This window comes from Microtus pennsylvanicus, chromosome 11, assembly GCF_037038515.1.
Source record: "Microtus pennsylvanicus isolate mMicPen1 chromosome 11, mMicPen1.hap1, whole genome shotgun sequence".
NCBI classification, from domain to species: domain Eukaryota; kingdom Metazoa; phylum Chordata; class Mammalia; order Rodentia; family Cricetidae; genus Microtus; species Microtus pennsylvanicus.
The window spans coordinates 8938303-8960899 of record NC_134589.1 but is presented as its reverse complement, the minus strand read 5'-3'; the positions used below and the strand labels follow the sequence as shown (position 1 = coordinate 8960899).

The 22597-nt window shown below is 46.8% G+C and overlaps 1 protein-coding gene across 1 annotated transcript; it reads left to right on the top strand.

The window, feature by feature from the left end:
- The first annotated feature begins 6096 nt into the window (after positions 1–6096).
- Positions 6097–21585, top strand: Cd300e (CD300e molecule). The gene is made up of 4 exons (XM_075990046.1): positions 6097–6232; positions 16033–16380; positions 17155–17263; positions 19046–21585. The coding sequence occupies exons 1-4, from the start codon at positions 6193–6195 to the stop codon at positions 19170–19172; spliced, it is 624 nt and encodes a 207-aa protein (XP_075846161.1). The 5' UTR covers positions 6097–6192; the 3' UTR covers positions 19173–21585.
- Positions 21586–22597: the final 1012 nt, after the last annotated feature.

The window sequence follows — 22597 nt, the reverse complement described above, 5'->3', positions numbered from 1 at the left end:
GAAGCCTCCCCCGATCCTCCAGTCCCAGCTGGTTCTGCCCCTCCTCTGGTCTCCATTGCTCTTGTCACATGGTGCTATGGTTGGAGGTGCTTGCCTCTGCTTGCTACATGCAAGTCTCATTGGGGCTGGGGGCTACCTTGCCCATCCTTTTAGCATCCCGTACGTGGTACCAAGCCTCCCTTAGTATACACTCCACAGTCTATGGCCGAGTGGGCACACTCTCTAGGCCTCTGGACTGTGTACACTTCTGTGTCATCTCCTGCTACAGAGCTCAAAGTCCGGCCTCAAGGTACTTCATGGACAAGTGCGAGGGATATAAAAAGAGACACTAAATTGGCTCTGCTTTTGACATGCTTGGCTCCCTTGGCCTTCAGCGAGCCATCCAATGAACTCTGGCGCCAGAAGAAAGCTTTCTCGGTCAAAGTAAAGAACCCCAAAGAGATCTTTATTGAAGAAATTTACAGAAAACAACCCCAAAATAGATTTCAGATGGAAAAGTAGTTAAAAAAAATTCCAGGAAAGCGCAAACTGAAATAACCGAGAGCCCGAAAGTGGTAGTTTTTGAAGTCACTCTGTCCCGGGGGTTATTTGTCCTGAACAAACGGTCCATAGGGTTCCTGGAAGAGAAGATCAGATGTCAGAGGCACAAGGGCTTGGGGAAGTTTGACATGCTGTGGTCTGCAGTGTCCTCTGGAGGCCAGGTATAGACCAGGCGACTCTGTGGCCTGCCTCGGTATCGATGTCTCTGATGTGGAGGTGTCTCTGGCTCGAAAGTCCACTCTCAGCACCCTTCCCACCTGGGAGATCTTCCTGATGGCTCCCCTTGGGCCAGCCATTCCAGCTGGTGTTGCCTGGAGTGGAGATGGGGTCCTAGGGGTCCCTGAAGAAAAAGGAGGGCAAAGAGCAAGTCACTTCCCTCCTGTCCTCATGTCCCTCCACAGATCATGAGTTTGCCTTCCCTGTTGCTAATATTTCTGAGGGTGCCCCTGCTCTGGCCTGCTCTGTGTTGTGATCCCCAACCCATAAGACTACGAAGCCCTGCTCAGCCCCTGTGGAGCTCCTTTCAGAGAGGTAAGGACTTCCTGCTCTCTTTTGTTTCTCTGTCTCTTGCTCATTTTCCTTAACTCTTATTAAGTTTTCCTCGACTATGCATTTGAGTGGCTCTCTGACTGCTTCCAGCATGCTCACTGACACCTACCTTTGTGCCCACAGTGGCAATCCAACTAAAATGTGCATCAACAGGTTGTGCAGTTAAAGATGATGTTTGCTACACAGGCCGCGCCAGCAATGTTTTACCAAGATTTGCTAGTACGGAGGTGGAGAGATGGCTCAGTGGTTAACAGCACATACCGCTGTTGCAGAGGCCTGAGTTTAGTTCCCAGTAGCCATGTTGAAAGGCTCACAACCGCCTGTAACCCCAACTCTGGGGGAATCAACGCCCTCTTCCGACTTATGCAGGAAACACACACACACACACACACACACACACACACACACACACACACACTTTTTAAAAAGAGAAAGAAATTACAATGGAGGGTCAAATTTCCAGTCCTGCATTTGAAGACTCAGTGATACATGAGAATGTGGCTTGTCTGTTTGGGGAAGCTGTGGGCCACCCTTCAGAAACTGGGAGCCCTGTGCTAATTATTATGAGACCCAAAACCACAATGTTTCTGTCGTTTTCCTGCCTCCAGTTTCTGTGAAGCTGTAACTTCTGAGATGAGGAAGTAACAGAATCCCAGTGCAGAGGAGAAAATAAGAGGGACTCCATCCAGTTGGCAGGAGGCCCAGCCCCAGTGTTCACAGAGGAGAGGCAGGGCGGTACTGCTGGTTGTGGGTCAGTGTGGGGAAGTTGGTGCTGGACTAGTGGGGGAGGCCTGAGCTGGGATGGGGAGCTAGCCTGTGAGGGTGGGGCCGCGCTAGGGAGTGAGAGGGTGAGATGGAAGGGAGTATAGAGTTTCAGCTCCAGTTCTAGGTGGGCAGGGGATCTCTGCTCATCAAAAACCCAAGGAAAGCCCCCCAGACAGGCTGGTTGTCCAGAGGTCCAGGAACAATACAGGTGTGTGTGTGTGTGTGTGTGTAGCTCTTGAGAGCAAGACTGTGCCTTCAACTCCATACACAGTGAGACTAGACGGATAGATCCCAGCTGCTCCGAATGCTGGGGAATCTCAGTGGAGAGAAGGAGGCAGTGCTGTTGGATTAACTCATGTGAAAAGAACAGGCAAAATAGGTGGCAGGAGGCTGGCGGCTGGGAAGACAGGGTGGGCTTGCCCCATGGAAGTGAAAGACCCTCAGAGAGGTCCTTCCCTCAGGAGGAGACCCCTGAACCCAAGGAACAGTCCAAGACCACTGGCTGCAATGGCAAGAGGTTTTTTTTTTTTTATTGAGAGTACACAGGTACCTGCGGGCGTCAGAGTCTCTTTGGAAGACTTGCGCGCCCTCAGGCTGGGCATGGGGTCTTTTATATGGAAATGGGCGGCAGAAGCATGCAGGGTTACAGGGATTCCATTGGTCAGTTCGAATGAGGCGATGGGTTCACTTGGGGACAAGTTCCCCAGGGACATGAAGATCTGATAATAGCTGGCTTGGCTCTATCTAGGGTACATGTGGTTTTCCCCAGAACTTTTCGTCCCCCTCCTAGGCCTGATGTCTGACCATAGATATCCTGTTTGGCAGCCTAGGAGTACCGACTTTACCTTGAACTTATACTTGTTTGTGTGAAAGCCTTGCAAAATGGCATTACAGCAGCTAAGCTTGGGTCTTTCAGAAGTTCTTGGCTTTTAGTATTTCATGAAAAGACATAGTCAAACTTCATTTGCATGGAGGATGGGCTAAGCCCAGGGTAAACGTAATGATATAACTGGGTGCTCGTCATACAGAGCTGTCATGGCACACGGCACACACGGCACACAGCAGACGGGCACTGACCTGACCTCAGGTCCTCTGGAAGAGTAGCCGGTGCTCTTGGCCACTGAATCATCTCTCCAGACCTTATGTATATCTTTTTATCTCCTAGGCGGCCTCTGTATTTCTATTTATTTATTTTGAGTCGGGTTATTACAGTGTGATCTTGGCCATTCTGTAACTTGCTACGTTGACCAAGCTATCCTTGAACTGACAGATACCTGTCCACCTCAGCCTCCTGAGTCTGAGTTCTGGGGTTAAAGACATGTGCTAACATGTCTGGCCTGAACACTATTTATAAATATCTCCCCTTTTGGGTCCTCTATGGCCTTTCCATAATAGAAGAAAACAAATCAGAAAAGCTGGCCAGGGTGGCTGGATATGGGTGTGCACATGTGTGCATGCGGAGGTCCTCAGCTACTCTCCACCTTATTATTTGTGACATGGTCTCTCAGTGAATCTGGAGCTCACTGATTAAGCTAAACTGGCTGGTCAGCAAGTCTCAGGGCTCCTCCTGCCTCTCTTCCTTCCCGTTGCTAGTATTATCGGCAAACAGCTGTTCTTGGCTACTTTTTACATCAGTGCTGGGAATCTGAACGCTGGTACCCCTCCGTGATAAGCACTTTACTGACTGAGCCATCTCACAGCCCCGTAAGAAGGATCCATTTACTTCCAGTTCTCCCTCGTCAAGGACGGTATTGTCTCGCTGGCCCTAGGTGTCTGTTCTTCTGGGAGACTCTCCAGTGACTCCTGACTCTCCCCAGATACCTCAGCGCTGCCACGAGCCCCCTCACTGACTGTTCTGTGGCTGCAGTGACCCTGAGAGGACCGAGCTTGCAGCAGGGAGCTCAATTGTTGGTCCTTGCCTAGCAGCTGCTTGCTTCTTTCTCATTGTGCAACTTTAGATTCCCCCTCCCCACCCCTGCTGTGTACAGCCCAAGGCCATTTCCCCATGGGTGGGGAAGAGGGGACGATGGGAGGGGGGGCGCTGGCACCATTTCTTGTTCATAGCCTTCCACTCTTTTTATAGATCTGACTCCTGACTTTGACTCACTGCAAATGAGAACTCCAGGTCTGCAATTTGTGGAAAATTCCCATGAGCCTCTGGGGGAAGCTCTTAGGTACCAAACCTACTGATGCCTATGGAATTTGGGGTACAATGAGATGACATCACATTAGGCTTATTTGTGGGTTTGCTACATTCCATTTCCTTTATTGTTATTTATTTATTGCTTTTTTTTCTTTTTTTTTGAGACAGGGTTTTACTATGTATCTTAGGTTGGCCCATAATTCACTCCTCTAGCCCAGGATAACCCTGAAATTTACAGCAATTTTTTAGTCTCCACCTTGGGAATGCTGGGATTATAGGCATGCACCACCACACCAAGCTTCTATTTTGGTTTTGGGGTTTTTTTTTTGCTTTAAAAATATTTGGTTTTGTTTCCAAATTTTTAATTTATTCTTGGGAATTTCAGGCATTTATGTGATATGTTTTAGTTTGAATAAACATCTCTAGATATGAGATTAGGTAAAGCAAAGCATACAGTTATACACACACACACACCAAATGGAAAGAGCTGGAGACTGGTTTGATCTTGTTTGTTTTAAACATCTGTTTGTTTCTATTCATGTGCACGAATGTTTTGCCTGCAGGTAAATGTATGTACAATGTATTGATGTCTGGTACCCACAGAGGCCAGAAGAAGGTGTTGGATTCCCTAGAACTGGAGTTATAGACACTTGGGAGCTTCCTTATGGTGCTGAGAACTGAACCCTTGTCTTCTGAAAGGAGCAACAAGTGGTCTTAACTGATGAGCCATCTCTCCAGTCCCTGGTTAGACCTTCTTGGTGGAGAGACCTGAAATCTCCCCCTTTTAGCACATCTATAGTGGCTCACGACTGTCTGTAACTATCTCCAGAAGATCCTTTGCCCTCTTCTGTCCCTTCCGGGCACCAAGCATGCATGTAGTGCACAGACATACGTTCAGGTAAGCACACATACATCAAAATAAAAACGAATAACTCTTTAAAAAGGATTATCACTATTTTGCTGGAAGAGGGAACTTGTCTACGCTCCAGTAAAAAGCCTCCCACCCCACACTTATGCAGGCAACCGTAACTGAACTCAGTGGGTCACAGAGCAAAACACAAAACACAAACAAACCCCATGAATACAGGAGGAGAATTGTCAAGAAGAACAAAAGGATTTAATGGGGTGGAAGTCAAGCGAGAGCAATGCAGGTGAGGATAAAATACGCTTCACACACACGGACTTGCCCAAGAATAACAAATAAGCAAAAAGTAACAACAAGAGAACTGCCACGCTTGTTCTGCTTCACCGACGAAGACGCTGGAGGATGCTGGAGGGAAGAATGATGCCGCAGCAAGCTCAAGAGTGCACGGCTAGTCCGTAGTAGAAATGGGGGGCCGGCTCAGTGGGTGAAGGTGCTTGCTGCCAAGCTTGGTGACCTGAGTTCGATCCCAAGCCTCACATGGTAGAAGGAGAGAACTGACTCCCGCAATTGTCCTCTGATCTCCACACACGCGCCGTGGCATGTGTGCACACAGTAGAACACACGCACCGTGGCATGTGTGCACACAGTAGAACACACGCACCGTGGCATGTGTGCACACAGTAGATAAATAAATAATGCTATAAAACGATGGAAGCAGGATTTGAGTTGGCAATACTCTGGAATATGTACCTTGAGTGGTGGCGACTTTGATTCTGAATTAGCTGAACACCTGATGATAACTTAAATAGTGCTGGCCCGCAGGAAGTCAGAAGGTTGAGTCTGGAGGGATATTGGGATGCTGGGCTGGAGGAGGAGGTGTGAAGTCAACTTCACACAAGTAATTGTCGAGAGAGACAGAGTGTTCATCTCTGCTCTTCGAGTTGGGAGCACTCATGACCCCAAAGCTGATAACCGTAGCAGAGGAAAGCTACGGAGAGCCGGGAAGTGTACTAACTAAGAAGTGGAGTGGGAGAAACAGGGATTTCCTGGGCTGGAGTTTTCACACTCAGCATCTGGCTTTCCTGAAGGTTCAGCTGTGGCACCTGTGCAGAAGTGCGGGAGGAGCTGTTCCTTCCCTGAAGCGGCTCTCTCTCATCTTCCCCTTTTGTTAAATTGGGAAGTAGTTCAGAGCAAGGAAGAAGTAGATGAGAGACTAACCCAGAGAAATCTTGAACAAGGAGGTGGGCACCAGGGTTCTGCCGCACACAGCTTGATTCCCGCGGCCACCTGCATTTTTCTGGAGACAGCAAGCACCGAGCAAGGAAAGAGCATGTGGCTGGGCCCAGGTCTGCTCCTTCTCTGCCTGCGAGGTGAGTGGGTTTATGCTTCTGTGAACCTAGCTTTGCAGAGGGTGGGATAGTGAGATTCCTGCGTTCAAGCCAGAATCGACGTGTCAGCAGAAGAGGGGCAGTGGACACATCCATTGGCCCATCTCCTTCTCTATCTGTATACTCCAACAAACCTTTACTAAGTAGCAGGTGCATGCCTGGTTTGTTCTGGATGCTGTAACTATAAGCGAATTCCTCAGTCAAGGGAGTCCTATTTGAATGAGGCAGCCAAGAAATTTTACTACGGTGTGGGACTTGCTACAACAAGAGCATTCATGGAGAAATAGACCACACCAGGGACCCCTAGTTTTGCTCTCAGAGGAATGGAGGCTTCATAGAAATCAGTCTTGATGGATGAACAGGTGTCGAACAGAGAAGCCATAATTTATATTAAGTGTAGATGGAGATCCTAAAGACTGGGAAGGGCAGAAGTGGCAATGGCTTCATCTTCCTGATGTTTCGTTTAAAAAGGTTAGAAAGGTGTGTAAGAAATAATGCATCAGCAGGTGTGATAGTCTGCACCTGTAACCACAGCACACAGGAGGCTGAGGCAGGAGGCTGGCAGCTTGTAGGCCCTCCTTGACTACATCGTGTGATCTTGCCTTTAAAAAAATCTTTAAAAGGGCCAAGCATGGTGGTACATGCCTTTAATTCCAGTCAGGGCAGGGTGGATCTCTGTGAGCAAAAGACTTGTCTACATGGTGAGACCTCTGTCTTAAAAAAAAAAAAAACAGAAACAGACAAGGAAGAAAACACATTTTCCTGTGGAAAATAGTTGAGGATGAAGATTAGAGAATTTTTCTCATTCTTGCAGATGAGTTTTTGTGGGACCCAACAGAACATAGAATTTAAAGACTAGGATTTATATATTCTTAAATTTAATTTTTAACTGTTTTTATTGAGCTATACAGTTTTCTCCCCTCCCCTCTCTTCCTCTCCTCTTCTCTTCTACCCTCCTGTGACCCCCATGCTCCCAATTTACTCAGGAAATCTTGTCTTTTTCACCTTCCTATGTAGATCCATGCATGTGTCTCTTAGTGTCCTCTTTGTTGTCTAGTTTCTCTGGGGTTGTGGCCTGTAGACTGGCTTATCTTTACTTTATGTCTAAAAGCCACTTATGAGTAAGTACATATTATATTTGTCTTTCTAGGTCTGTATTACCTTGCTCAATATGTTCTTTTTTTAGATCCACCCATTTGCCTGCAAATGTCAAGATGTCATTACTTTTTACCACTGTGTAGTACTCCATTGTGTAAATGTACCATTTTATCCATTCTTCAGTTGAGGGGCATCTAGGTTGCTTCCAGGTTCTGGCTATTACCAATAATGCTTCTATGAACATAGCTGAACACATGTCCTTGTGGTATGATTGAGTGTCTTTTGGGTCAGCGGCATTGCTGAGTCTTGAGGTAGATTGTTTCTTAATTTTCTGAGAAATCAACATACTGATTTCCAAAGCATCTGTACATCCACCAGCAATAGAGAAAGGCTAGGATTTAAAGGGAGGAGACCAGCTGAGTGATTCTGATCACACATAGTTTGCTTTTCTTTCCTTTTTTTTAAAAAAAAGAAAACAATCTTTTTTTCATTTTACATACCAATCTCAGTTCTCACTTCCTCCCCTCCTCTCATTCCCTTCACCTCCCCCTACTCCACCCTCCATCCACTTCCCAGAAAGGGTAAGGCACATTGCTTTGGGGAAGGTCCAATGCCCTCCCCACTATATCTAGGCTGAGCAAAGTATCCATCCAAAGAGAATGGGATCCCCAAAAGCCAGAAGAAGCAGTAAGGATAAATCCTGGTGCCACTGTCAGTGCCCCTCAGTCTACCCCAGCCATACAACTGTCACCCACATTCAGGTGGTCTAGTTTGGTCCTATGCTGGTTTCTTTCCAGTCCAGCTAGAGCTGGTGGGCTCCCATTAGCTCAGGTAAACGTTTCAGTGGGTGTTCACATCATGGTCTTGACCTTTTTGCTTACATTCTCTCCTTTTTTAATGTTCATTCATGTGTGTGCGGTTGTGGGTGGGAAAGCGAGGTCAGAGGCTGGTTTTGTAGAGCCAGTTCTCTTCTTCCACCATTATGGGGTTTCTAGGGACCTAACTATGATAGCCAGGTTTGCACAGCAAACCACTGAGACGTCTTGATGGTCCCTAAACATAGTCTTCTCGTGAGTAAAGTGAGAGGAGACTGGATGATCTCCATGATCCCTCACCATCATCGTGATCTAGATATTTCACCAGGAGTTGTATCATATACCTGTCAGCCCTTGGGAGACAGAGGCAGGAGGATCAGAAGCTTAAGGACATCCTTAGCTAAGTAGCTAGCTCACATGCCAGCTTTGGCTCCATGAAAGCCTGGTATAAAACAACAGGACAACAAACAGACAACAAAACAAAATGTAGATCTTTAGGCTACGTCAGACTATTAGATTTGTAGTGTCACACTTATAAGACACTCGAACTGCTCTGACTGAAGGTGATGATGGTGGTGATGATGACGATGGTGGTGATGATGGTGGTGGTGAGGGTGATGGTGATGATGGTGATGATGATGATGATGATGGTGGTGATGATGACGATGGTGGTGATGATGGTGGTGGTGATGGTGATGATGGTGGTGATGATGATGATGATGGTGGTGATGATGATGATGATGATGATGATGGTGGTGGTGATGGTGATGATGGTGGTGATGGTGATGATGGTGGTGATGATGATGATGGTGATGATGATGATGATGATGATGGTGGTGATGATGATGGTGATGATGATGGTGATGGTGGTGATGGTGGTGATGATGATGATGATGATGGTGATGATGGTGGTGATGGTGATGATGGTGGTGGTGATGATGATGATGGTGATGATGATGATGATGGTGGTGATGGTGATGATGGTGATGGTGATGATGATGATGATGATGGTGGTGGTGATGGTGATGATGGTGGTGATGATGATGATGATGGTGGTGATGATGATGATGATGATGATGATGGTGGTGGTGATGATGATGATGGTGATGATGATGATGATGGTGGTGATGATGATGGTGATGATGATGATGGTGATGGTGGTGATGATGATGGTGATGGTGGTGATGATGATGGTGATGGTGGTGATGATGATGGTGATGGTGGTGATGATGATGGTGATGGTGGTGATAGTGATGATGATGATGGTGGTGATGGTGGTGATGATGATGGTGATGATGATGGTGATGGTGGTGATGATGATGGTGATGATGATGGTGATGGTGGTGATGATGATGGTGATGATGGTGATGGTGGTGATAGTGATGATGATGATGGTGGTGATGGTGGTGATGATGATGGTGATGATGATGGTGATGGTGGTGATGATGATGGTGATGGTGGTGATGATGATGGTGATGATGGTGATGGTGGTGATAGTGATGATGATGATGGTGGTGATGGTGGTGATGGTGGTGATAGTGATGATGATGATGATGGTGGTGGTGGTGATGATGATGGTGATGGTGGTGATGATGATGGTGATGATGGTGATGGTGGTGATAGTGATGATGACGATGGTGGTGATGGTGATGATGATGATGGTGATGGTGATGGTGGTGGTGGTGATGGTGACAGTGATGGCGATAATGATAGTGGTGAGCATGGTGAAGATGATGGTGGTGATGATGATGATACATTCTTCATATAATTTGGAGAGTTGGTGGAAATCTGCTGGAGTAGATTTCAGAAACTTTGATGGGTTGGAGCTGCCTTGTCTCAGATCACAGGAGACAACTCCAGGCTTTTCCCATCTCTACAGTAAATAGCAGCTTAAAGTCAGGTATGATGAGAATATCGACACCACAGTCACCAGCAAACACCACGAAGCAGGACCACTCCTGCTTCTTTGAGTAAGCTTGTTTATATCTGACAAAATTACCCAAGTGCTGTAGCTCAGTGCAGTTAAACGGAAGATGAGACCCTCTTTGTGCCCATCCTTCAAGAGCTGGCGGGCATCCCCATCCAGCCCATTCACCTTTTCACCAGGGTGCATTTGCACCTGGGCAGGCAAGCGCTTACACCCAGATTTAAAATTGAGCTAATTTGTACTGACATAAAATGCACTCTCCTGCATCTCAGCTCTGGCATATTGCCCTCCTCTTCCACAGAATTCCTCTCCACCCACTGCACCCACCCAAGGTTGTAAATGTGGACTGGGGAAAGTCAGTCATTTGGTATTCCTAGAGGAGACCCACAAGGGTTTATATCGTAAGCCTGAGAATGAGGAACGAGAAAAGGATAGAAAGAAAGATGGTAGGGACAATTCCAGAGTAGGTATGGGAAAGGTCAAGAGAAAGGAAGTGGTTTCTGATATAAAACCAACAGAAATAGCCTGGCAGGGAGGTGCACACCCGGTAGTCCTAGCGCTCAAAGGCCTGAGGTAAGAGGACTGTGAAGTTAAGGCCAGCTTTGGCTTACCAAGGAGACCTTGTCTATAGAAAAAGAAGGAGGAGGAGGAAAGGAAAGAAAGATAAAGAAAAACAAAACCAAACAACAACAGCAACAATAAAACCAAAATAAAAGGATTAAAGCTAGTGCCAGTGAGCCGGCTCACTGGTGAGAGCTCTTGCCATACAAGCCTTGAGTCTGATCCTTAAAGTCCACAAAATGGAAGGAGAGAATTGACCCCTAAAGTCGTCCTCTGACCTCTAGTAACACCATGCCCCCACCAACAAAGCAACAAAAATTTAATGAGGAACTAGAACTTCTTTTTTTTTTTTAAACATATTTATTTATTTTACATCTGGACCACAGTTTCCTCTCTCTTCTCTCCACCCAGTCCCTCCCCTTACCTCCCTTCTGAGCCCCTAATCCACTGCTTTTCTTTTTCAATTCAGAAAGGGGCAGACCTCCCATGGATATTAGCAGAACATGTCAATTCAGAAAGGGGCAGACCTCCCATGGACATTAGCAGAACATGGCCTATGAAGTTGCAGTAAGATTAAGTACCTCCCTTTGTATTAAGGCTGGGCAAGGGGACCCAGTATGAGGAATAGGGTCTCAAAAGCCAGCAAAAGAGTCAGAGACAAGCCCCTGCTCCCACTGATTGAGTTCCACAAGAAGACCAAGCTACACAACTGTCACATGTATGCAGAGGGCCTAAGTCAGTCCCATGCAGGCTCCCTGGTTGTTGGTTCAGCCTCTGTGAACCCCCATGAGCCCATGTTAGTTGATACTGAGGGTTTTCTTGTGATGTCCTTGACCCCTCTGGCTCCTACAATCCTTCCTCCTTCTCTTCAGCAAGATTCCCCGAGTTTGGTCTAATGTTTGATTGAGGGTCTCTGCATCTGTTTCCATCAGTTGCTGGATGAATCCTCTCTAACGACAGCTGGGTTAGGTACCAATCTATGAGCATAGCAGAATATCATAAGGCGTCATTGACACTTTTCCTCTAGTTGTGCTTTGTTCTGTCCCAGGCCTCTTGTCATACAGCTCTGGGTCCTGGTATTCCAGGCAGAAACTAGAACTTCTATTTATTGTATTTGTGTGGTCCACACTTCCAGGTTTGTAGTGTTACTAGAATTTTCTTTGATTGACAAGATGATTGCACACACTTCTGGGGTACAATATGTTATTTTGATGTCTGTACACATTTTGCAATGCTCAAATCAGTCCTGATAGTTATCAAAACATGAATGAACCCGAGGACATCTTATTAAATAAAATAACGCCCTGCGTGTGATGCCTCATGCCTCGATCCCAGCACTCACGAGGCAGAGGCAAGAAGATCTCCAGGGCAGGGCTGATCTGGCTACAATAGTGAAACCCTATCTCAAAAACAAAAACACAAAAGGCATTTCTGTTGCTATGTAGTAGAGAGGTAGGTTCCTCCTGCAATTTCTGGAAGGTTCTTAGGTTTGATTGGATCAGTGGCTACCAGAGTCCTGGCCTCTGGCTTGAGGTGCCCCAGTGGCTGCATGGTGGCGCTAAGAGCACCACCATGACCCACTGCCTGGCAGGGAGGAGCCTGGAGAAGGAAGGCAATCCCCATCCAGAGGCGTGAATATTGTACGAATGCTCAGATTGGAATTTGGGTAAAATTGTCTAACAGTCTGGCTCACCAGACTCATGCAGTCAGAGTTGCCAAGCCCTCAGCTGACTCAGGCTCTCACACCACACTGAAGATATTGTTCAATTTGTCATCCGCTGTCTTCCAGTTGAGATGACGCCAAGTCTAGCTGAGATGCTCCGTTCAGCAAATGTGGTTTTGAACCAGCACGAGACCTTTCAAAGATGACTCACACCGAGACTTCTCTTTTAGAAGGCATAATTTGAATAAAATAATTTTTGTTTTTAGGGTTTTGTTTGCTTGTTTATTTGAGACAGGGTTTCTCTGTGCAACAGCCTTCGCTGTCCTGGAACTCACTCTGTAGACCAGGCTGGCCTCAAATTCACAGAGATCCACCTGCCCCTGCCTCCTGAGTGCTGAGATTAAGAGCATGCATCACCATGCCTGTGATAATTTTAATATTTAATGAAATAATAATAATTTTTAATGGAAAAACAAAAGAAGAAATAATTGAAGTGCAGAATGTTGAGAACCATGTGTTCTCAGCAGCCTGTGGAGACCGCAGTGGATGTTAATGCCCTTTTAGCCTTTGAGCCACTTGTGACCTAGGCAGGGAAGGCAACAATGTCCCCATCTTACAGACACACAGCTAGAGGCAATTAAAGGAGACCCCACCTGCACCATGAACCCCAGAGTAGACACTGACTACACCCAACACCTGTTTCACAGAGAGAGCCTTTATTCAGCAGGGAAGAAAAGTTAAAGAAACTGCATCTGACTCAGGAGGAAAAAAAAGAGCAGCAAATGACCTTGCAGGTGTCGTTCCTAAGAGGAGAAGAAGGGGAGGTCTGTGTTAGAGTAGACTAGTTTGCGGTGGTAAAGGAGAGATGTGGTGAGGGAAAGGGGGAAGGAGTAGCCAAAGGCTGCCTCTGGATAGAGAGGAGACACATGCCTCAAAGCCTGTTTGTAAAGGGGGACCCTCGTGTTAGGATGAGTTGTTTAATTTTAGTTGGACATGTTAATTAGGTGAGCTAAAGGAGGCTTTTGATTGCTGGATCTTGGTAGTCAGCCTCAGGAGGAGGAAGTGGCCGAATAAGGGAACAGACCTTGACGGCTAGCTTTAGGAATGCAATCTAATGGTTTTTTAGCAATGCAGAGGGAATGGGGAGAAAGGGGAGCCTGCCAGAGCCACATGTTTGAGGGGTCTGGTGTCCCTTCAGCAACTACAAGAACTGAAAATGAAGCTTAGATCCATCTCCTCCACTGAGCTCTCACCACTGGCTATGGAAGCGTCTAGAATCAAGACAAGCTTGTTCTGTTCAAGAAACAGCTCAGGAGGCTTCTTGCTGGTCACACCGCTACAATGTATTACATCTCAAGAGGCTTCCTGCTGGTCACACTGCTACAATGTATTACATCTCAGGAGGCTTCCTGCTGGTCACACCGCTACAATGTATTACATCTCAAGAGGCTTCCTGCTGGTCAGGCTGCTACAATGTATTACATCTCAGGAGGCTTCCTGCTGGTCAGGCTGCTACAATGTATTAGTTTTGTTGCTGCTGTAACAAAGCACCACCCAACAAGAAGCAACTTAGGGGAGCAAGGGTTATTTGGGCTTGCAGTTCAAGGGAAGAAGGCTTATCAAAAAAAAAAAAAGGCCTTTGTCTGTTTCTTTTTTTGTTTTTTGAGACAGTTTCTCTAAGATACCACTTTCTTGGGCAATGTGAGGAAAGGAAAAAAGCCTTACCCAAGGGCATACATATTCAAATCTTAAGCTTGGGCCATTGCTGCTTTAACACTAAATATCTATATATGAAATGAATGTCAACTCTATGACAGCAGCCTTTACAGCAAATACTGATTGTGCTAGAATGTTCTCATCTGCTGGTGAGAGACTCCAATCAGACTCCAGGACAAGCAGACTCCACAGCCTTCTCATGTTCACATATTTTCCCTTTCTCTCTGTACTGCCCATGTCCCCTACCCCTACAGTCTCAGCTTACCCCCAATAAATCTAGAGGGTGGCCTCTTTCTCCTTCTAGGAATATGTCCGCTATCAGCCTGGGCCATGTGGGTGGTGCTGATGCTGGCGTCTGTGTCCACTCTGATGTGTGCAGCTATCCTCCATCCTCAAATAGTCAAAAGCTGCCTGCAAAGTGTGGTTCCTTGGGACTGAATAGATGACTCCATGATTAAGAGCACTCATTGCTCTCACAGAGGACCCAGATTGGTTCTTAGAACCCGCATGGAGGCTCACAACCATTTGTAACTGTAGTTCCAGGGGTTCTCTTCTGACCTCTGTGGGTGTGCACACCACACACATAAAATACAACATAATTTTTTTCTTTGAAACAGGGTTTCCCTACAACTTTGGAGCCTGTCCCGGAACTTGTTCTTATAGACCAGACTGGTCTTGAACTCACAGAGATCCATTTGCCTCTGCCTCCTGAGTGCTGGGATTAAAGGTGTCCGCCACCACTGCCTGGCTATAAAAATATTTTTTTTAAAAAAAAATAGAGTCTTGCTGGGCAGTGGTGGCACACATCTTTAATTCCAGCACTTATGGGGCAGAGACAGGAGGATTTCTGTGAGTTTAAGACCAGAATGGTCTACAGAAGAGTTTCAGGACAACAAGGACTACACAGAGAAACCCTGTCTCAAAATAAAACAATATACACATGCATATATATAGTCTCTCATGGCAAGACACAGTCTGGAAAAGCATTTTACACAATACGAAGTAATTTATAGCAGGGCAAACAGCCTTCTTGCAATAGTAGAGTAAATCAGGGTTTTCTGTTTGTTTGTTTGTTTTGAGATGGTCTGCTATGTAGCTCAGGCTGGCTTGAAATTCACTATGTAGTTGAGGCTGTCCTCAAACTCAAAATCCCCCTGTCTTAGCCTCTTGAGTGGGAGGAAGCCTCCTCCACATGCAATTAAGAAGTAGAATTTTTATTTATTTATTAAAGATTTCTGCCTCCTCCCCACCACCGCCTCCCATTTCCCTCCCCCTCCCCCAGTTAACTCCCCCTCCCTCATCAGCCCGAAGAGCAGTCAGGAAGAGCAGTCAGGGTTCCCTGCCCTGTAGGAAGTCCAAGGACCTCCCACCTCCTTCCAGGTCTAGTAAGGTGAGCATCCAAACAGCCTAGGCTCTCACAAAGCCAGTACGTGCAGTAGGATCAAAACCCACTGCCATTGTTCTTGATTTCTCAGCAGTCCTCATTGTCCGCTATGTTCAGCGAGTCCGGTTTTATTCCACGCTTTTTCAGACCCAGTCCTTTTTTTTATTAAAAATTTCCGCCTCCTCCCCGCTTCCTTTTTCCTCCCCCTCCCCCTACTCCCCATGCCCCCTCCTCTCCCTCTCCCTCTCCAGTCCGAAGAGCAGTCAGGATTCCCTGCCCAAGAAGTAGAATTTTTAAAGAGCAAGTTGGACTTGCAAAAGATTCCAGAATGCAGAAACTTGAGTTCAGAGGAAGTGATTTGGATGCATTCTAACTTTGTGCCAGCCTTGATCTCACTTAACCGTCCCTAAAGGCGGGGTCCCTGTGTGGTCACTTGGTGCCAAGTCTCCAATGGGGACAGGTTTCTCCTTGTCTCTGCCACAGACTCCAGTCCATTTGGCTTGGGTCCCACGTACAAATGTCCCTCCGGGTCCTCTTCTCGGATCTCCCCATGACTCGGGAAAAGTTCCTTCCAGGCCCGTCGGGAAGGAGGCCTCGACTCCGTCTTATGTTTTCCAGGCTGCTTCTCTCTGACTGGCCCTGGCTCAGTGTCTGGCTACGTGGGAGGCTCTCTCCATGTGCAGTGTCAATATGGAAAGTCATACAAGAACCATGTGAAATACTGGTGTCGAGGACCGCACGACACGGAATGCGAAACTCTTGTGGAAATCAAAGGAAACGGGGAGGAAAAGAAGAATGGCCGAGTGTCCATCAGAGACCATGCTGAGAACTTCACCGTGACGGTGACCATGGAAGACCTCAGCCTAGATGATGCTGGATCTTACTGGTGCAAGATTCAGACTTTCTTTATCTGGGATTCGTGGTCACGTGACCTCGCGGTCCTTGTAAAGGTACATGTTTTCCCAGGTAAGGCTATGCCGGCTCCAGCTACAGAGCTTTGAGGAAGTGTCTGGGCGTGGGACATGGGTGGGCATTGTCTTGAAGGGTGCCTCTGAGTGTTGTCCTCCTCTCAGTGGGGTTGGGGAGAGATGGCTGACCTATCCACCATAGGAGGGGCTTTGAGGGATAGGTCACACAAACGACCCAACACCTGATGTCTCTAGGAGGAGCCAAGGGATGATCTAACTCCTCCTTAGTGGTAAAATTTACTCATTTATTATTGTTATTGTTCTTTTTTCATGACAGGATTTCTCTGTGTAACAGTCCTGGCTGTCCTGGAACTTGCTTTGTAGACCAAGCTGGCCTTGAACTCACTGAGATCCTCCTGCCTCTGCCTCCCAAGTACTGGGCTTAAAAACATACACCACTACTGCCTGGTGAGTTAAAGTGATCTTTAATTGTTCCGGTATGAAGGATGCTTGAGAACCCTCCATGGTCTCTGGGAGGATCTTTTGGCCATAAACTGAGCTGTTTTCTTTCACACTCCCTCTCATGGCCATCTCGCCAAGCAGTGGGGGACCCGTGGAACACCCTCCTGCCCTCCCTCAGGCAGTGAGAGGGGGATGGGAAGAAAGTTTGAGATGAGACATTGGCCAGTGTTTTGGCAGGAAGGCTCCTTCAGGCCTCAGAGACAAACCCACGATGTGGCTGAGGTTTGCCTTGGACAGATCCACACAGATACTGATTTAGCACTGGCTTGGGACCACGTGGTGAACTGATGTCCATCTTTATCTCCAACAGCCCCAACTACCGTGGAGACCACACTCCCAGCTACAACTCCTATCCTCCCACTAGTGAATGCTGGATACCTGAGGGTTAGCTTCATTGAGATGTTCCTCCTCCAAGTATGGTAAGGATCCAAGGCCTGGAGAGAGTCAGGTGCTTAGGATTCTGGGGGCTGGCAGTGTCACCCACGTTGAGGGGATCTTACTATTGATCTCAGCTTTCAAATTCTCCAAGCCTACATGTGGATGCCAAGTATGGCGGAGGGGCTGGAGGGACACAGGCTCAGAATGGAGTCTGTGTTTTGTAGAGTCACAGATCCTTCCCATTCCCACCTCTCTTTTCTATCCCTCCCCCACCGGACTCTAGACTTGGAGTCCTAGCTCTATGCCTCTTTCAGAAGCCATTGTTGAAGGCCAGGGAGGTGATTCAGTGTACCCACTGAGTGCCTGCCACTAGGTCTAACAACCTTTGTTCCATCTCTGAGCCCCACAATAAACAGATAAATAAATGCAAAGGTCTTTGTTCAGCCGGGGTTCTTGCTCCCAGGAGCTGCTCAAAAGGAGCAGGCTCAGCTCCAGGCTGAAGTTTGCACTCGTTCTTCCTTCTCTGCCAGATGAACTCAGAAAGGGCTATGATGCCTGTGCTAGCTAGTCTTGTGTCAGCTTGACACACAAACTAGAGTCATCTGAAAGGAGGGAACCTCGACTGAGAAATGCCTCCGTAAGATCTGACTATAGGACATTTCTTAATTAGCAATTGATAGGGAAGGGACCAGACCATTGTGGGTGATGCCACCCTTGGACTGGTGGTCCTGCCTTCTGTAAGAAAGCCAGATGAGCAGACCAAGGGGAGCAAGCCAGTAAGCAGCACTCCTCCATGGTCCTAGCAGCCCAGAACCAAAATAATCACACAGAAACTGTAGCCATTAAATCACTGCTTGACCCATTAGCTCTAACTTTTTATTGGCTAACTCTTACATTAATTTAACCCATTTCTATTAATTTGTGTATTGCCATGTGGCAGTGGCTTACCGGGTAAAATTCCCAGCATCTGTCTCAGGTGGATCCATGGCGTCTCTCTCTGACTTTGCCTTCTTTCTCCCAACATTCAGTTCCATCCCCTTGCCTACCTAAGTTCTGCCCTATTAACAGGCCCAAAGCAGTTTCTTTATTAACCAATGAAAGCAACACAAAGACAGAAGGACCTTCTACACCACATGGTCTCTGCATCAGCTCCTGCCTGCAGGTTCCTTCCCTGATTGAGGTCTTGCCCTGAGTTCCTGTGGTGATAAATAGCAATGCTGAAGTGTAAGCAGAATAAACCCTTTACTCCCCAACTTGCTTTTTGGTCATGGTGTTTCATTGCAGTAATAGAAACCCTGACTAAGACAGTGCCTCTAGGCCTCGAACGGGGAGGGAAATTCAAGAGAACTAGTTTCAAGAAGTCAACTGAAGGTTGGGGACATAGCTTAGTTGCTAGAGTGCTTGCCTAACATGCACAAAGCCCAGAGTTCGATCCCCAGATTGGGTACTGTAGTATACATCTGCAATATGCACCAGAGAATCAACCACAAAAGACACAGAGGTTCAAAGTCGTAACTGTGTCAGGAAGCCAGTCTGTGCTATGCGAATCTGCCCTACCACCAATAAACTCAATTAATACCTGGGAGACAGTAGGTATCTCCACGTCATGTGTCTACCTAGAACCCTTCCCTCCCTTCACCAATCACCTCTCCTTAACAAGAGACAGGTTGGTGGAACCACAAGAGCAGACGTCCTTGAATCATTTCCTAGTTTGATTCTGGATCATTCGGGATTCTGAGGCAAGGCATTAGGAAATGTGGGAGGAGACGGATGGGTCCTGGAACCTCCCCTTGAACTCATTGTCCATCCTCATGTTCCCACAGGTCCCTGCTCAGCAGCATCCACTTCCAGGTCCTGGTCTTCCTGAAGCTACCACTGCTTCTGAGCATGCTCTGTGCTGTCTTCTGGGTGAACAGACTTCAGAAGATCCCTGAGGGGAATTTAGAATGAGCTACCCAAGAGCTATGTAGCGAAGCATCCCAGAAATTACCTGGGAGGGACTCAGCCCTGCAGACATGACAAGGCACACACCAGTACTCTGAATTGACTCTGCATGGAGGCAGCAGTATTTGGATTCTGGACTTCACCATTCCCATATCTCAAGGGAAGATCTTGATTATCTGTGAGTCTTAGGTATCAGACTCCTGTGGAGTCCTCAGCATTAAAGAGGGAATGAGGCTGGCAGTAATGGCACACACATTTAATCCCAGTGCTGTGAGAGGCAGAGGCAGGTGAGGCTCTGTGGGTTTGAGGCCATCTTGGTCTACAGAGTGAGTTCCAGAACAGCCAGGGCTACATAATGACACAGTCTCAAACATCCCCCACCAATCCCAAAAAGGGAACAAGACTTCCCTGGGCCTCATGTTGGAGGTACCCCTTTCCTTTCTCCAGATTTCTTGGATTCTGCTCTCATGTCAGCTACAAAGAATCCCCTAGAAGGTTCTTGAAAACAAGCCTAGCCCCTTGATCACTGTGACATAAAAAATATCTCAATGTCTTCAATGACAACAATCACCTCCTTCCTATAGAGAAGAGGTTCCCTGAGGAACATGTTCCTCAGAGACTTGGATCCTGGGCCATGTTCTCTCTTCTAGAACAATCCCAGAGGATTTGGTTTCTGTCTGAGCATCTTTACTGCCCACTCTTCCAAACACACAGCATTCTTTTACCTTGTCTGATTCTTTTAGCTCACCATGATATTGAGGTCTCCTTATGTCCCTATGACCAGAGAGTGTGTGTCTGAGTTCAGCATGTGCTTGGCTGGACTGAAAATACTTTGCAAGTGAAGTTCAGTGTCTCTTTTATTTTTCAGATCATCAGTAGAGAAAGAGGCAGTGAGTGCCATGAAATATTTTGTATTTCTTGGGGTCTTCTGTGCATAGTGTTAACTGAGGGTCCATCTCTGTTCACATTAGAAACTGGCTGAGTCCACCTTGGGGAGAAAGACAGATATCCAGAGACAGGTGTGGGGCTGGTGATGAGGAGATATCATATCGTCTGGGTATCCACTGGACATCCTCATCTCAGACATGGCTGATTTGTTGACTGCTTGCCAGTTTCTTCCTTAATTCTCTTTGCAGGGGACCTCACAGGCTTAGCCCCAGCATCACCATCTTCATCCTTGATGATCTTTGTGGGAGACCTCACAAGCTTAGCCACAGCATCACAATCTCCATCCTTGATGTTCTTTATAGGAGACCTCACAAGCTTAGCCACAGCATCACCATCTTCATCTTTGATTATCTTTTCAGGGAACCTCACAGGCTTGGCCACAGCATCACCATCTCCATCTTTGATGTTCTTTACAAGGGATCTCACAGGGTAATTCCAGCATCACCTTCTCCATCCTTGATACCCTTTGCAGGTGACCTCACAGGGTAATCCCAGCATCAGCATCTCCATCCTTGATGCTCTTTGCAGGGGGCCCCACAGGGTTAGCCACAGCATCACCATCTCCATTCATTCCAGACATTCAGATCAGATCTCTCTCTCCACCCTCAGGGTCAAGCCTGCCGTGAACTAGTGATGTTTATTTCCACAGAGAGGACACATTTATAGGAGCATCATAGGTGGATGTAAAGACCCAGGGAGTAGCCTCACAATGATATTTCTCTATGGAGCCTCTACCCACTGACAGACTACACCACAGATGTAGTTTCTTAGGGTGAGACATGTCTGTCAGCCCAGCATGGTGAAGCTTTTCTTCTAGCAGTTCAGATGGAGTGTGTGGATTCAGCATCAACTCTTGCTTACATTTTTTTCTAAACATTGGATACACTTGAGCATACTGAGATCCTGGAAGTAATAGAGGAGAGTTTGCCTAGCAGGTGATGCAATGTCTTCAAAGAAGAGTCAAAGAGCAGAGGGCCTAAGTCTGTGAGATGGGAGTAACTGACGGGTGTAGGAAAGAGAGGAGCAGGCTTGGGTGATGCAGAGGCTAGTGACTGCATTATCAGACAGAGGGTGTCAACTAGGAGCTTAGAGGTGTGGGCTAGCAGAATATTGAGGGCTGGAGGGGGAAGGAACAGGGAGAGATTAGCTGGTGCACCCAGAGATAGGTAAAATTACCAGGTGAGCATTCAGGACCAAGAACAGAGCTCTGAATGTATGGTGAAGCAACTGAGGTAAGCGTTCAGTACCAAGGACAGAGACCCCGAGGCTCTTAGCACCAACCACGAGTGTTTCAAGAGGGAAGGTGATGTAAAAATGCAGAACTGAGTTAGGATGAAGGGGACACTGAACTTGACATGCACAGTCAGTGGAACCTCTAGATACCTAATACCTATAGTGCACAGGGTCCTATGAACCCTTCTGCCAGCTTCCCCTAGTGGTGGTGTACTGTATGTGTGTGGGGGGGGAGAAAAGGGAGGAAGAGGAAGAGGAGGAGGAAGAGAGGGAGGAGAAGGAGGAGGAAGAGGAGGAGGAGGAGGAGGAGGAGGAGGAGGAGGAGGAGGAGGAGGAGGAGAAGAAGCAGCAGCAGCAGTTAGCTAGTGCTAGCACAATATTGTGAGCGGGTTTGCAGCCCTTACTCGGTTCTCAACAGTTTTCACTTGTGTTCATTTGCACGCACATTTAATTATGCACTGTTGTCCCACAAGTACAGCCATGTAGGCCATTATGGTCAAAACAGAGAATTGCTTCATCATCACAAAACCTACTTCATGCCACTCTGCCCACTACTGCCCACTAGAGACCACTGGTGTGCTCTCCAACTCTGGTTTTGTCACTTTGAGAATGTTCTGGAAATGGAAGCATTTCAGTGTCATATTTTATATCAGCTTTCCCACTCCGTCAGTAAGTACAATGCCTCTGGGATCCATACAAGGAGATGCACTTAGACATAATTCATTCCTCTTTATTACTGGGTATTATTCCATTGTGCCATACAAGCAGATGTACTTAGAAATAATTCACTCCTCTTTGTTACTGGGTATTATTCCACTGTATAGTGGAATAAATTCATAAAAGCTTAACCACTTGTTCACTGCAGTATTTGGATCATTTCCATTACAAATAAAACTGTTATCCATATTCATGCATATTTTATTTTATATGATTATGCATTTTGATTTCTCCAGTGTATGCTTACACAACTACTAAGATATATAATGAGTATATGTTGAGTTTTATAATAAATAATCCAACTATTCCAGCATGGCAATGTTATCTTATTTTCCCATCAGTAAGGAAAAAAGATCCAGTTTCTTTGACTATTAACATTATTTCTTTTAAAGAATTTTGTGCCAACAGAGCTTTGCTTGCATATTTGTCTGTGAACCATGTGCATACATGCCTGGTGCCACCAGAGGTCAGAAGAGGGCATCAGATTCCTTGGAACTAGCATTATAGATGGTTATGAGTCTCCTTGTTGGTGC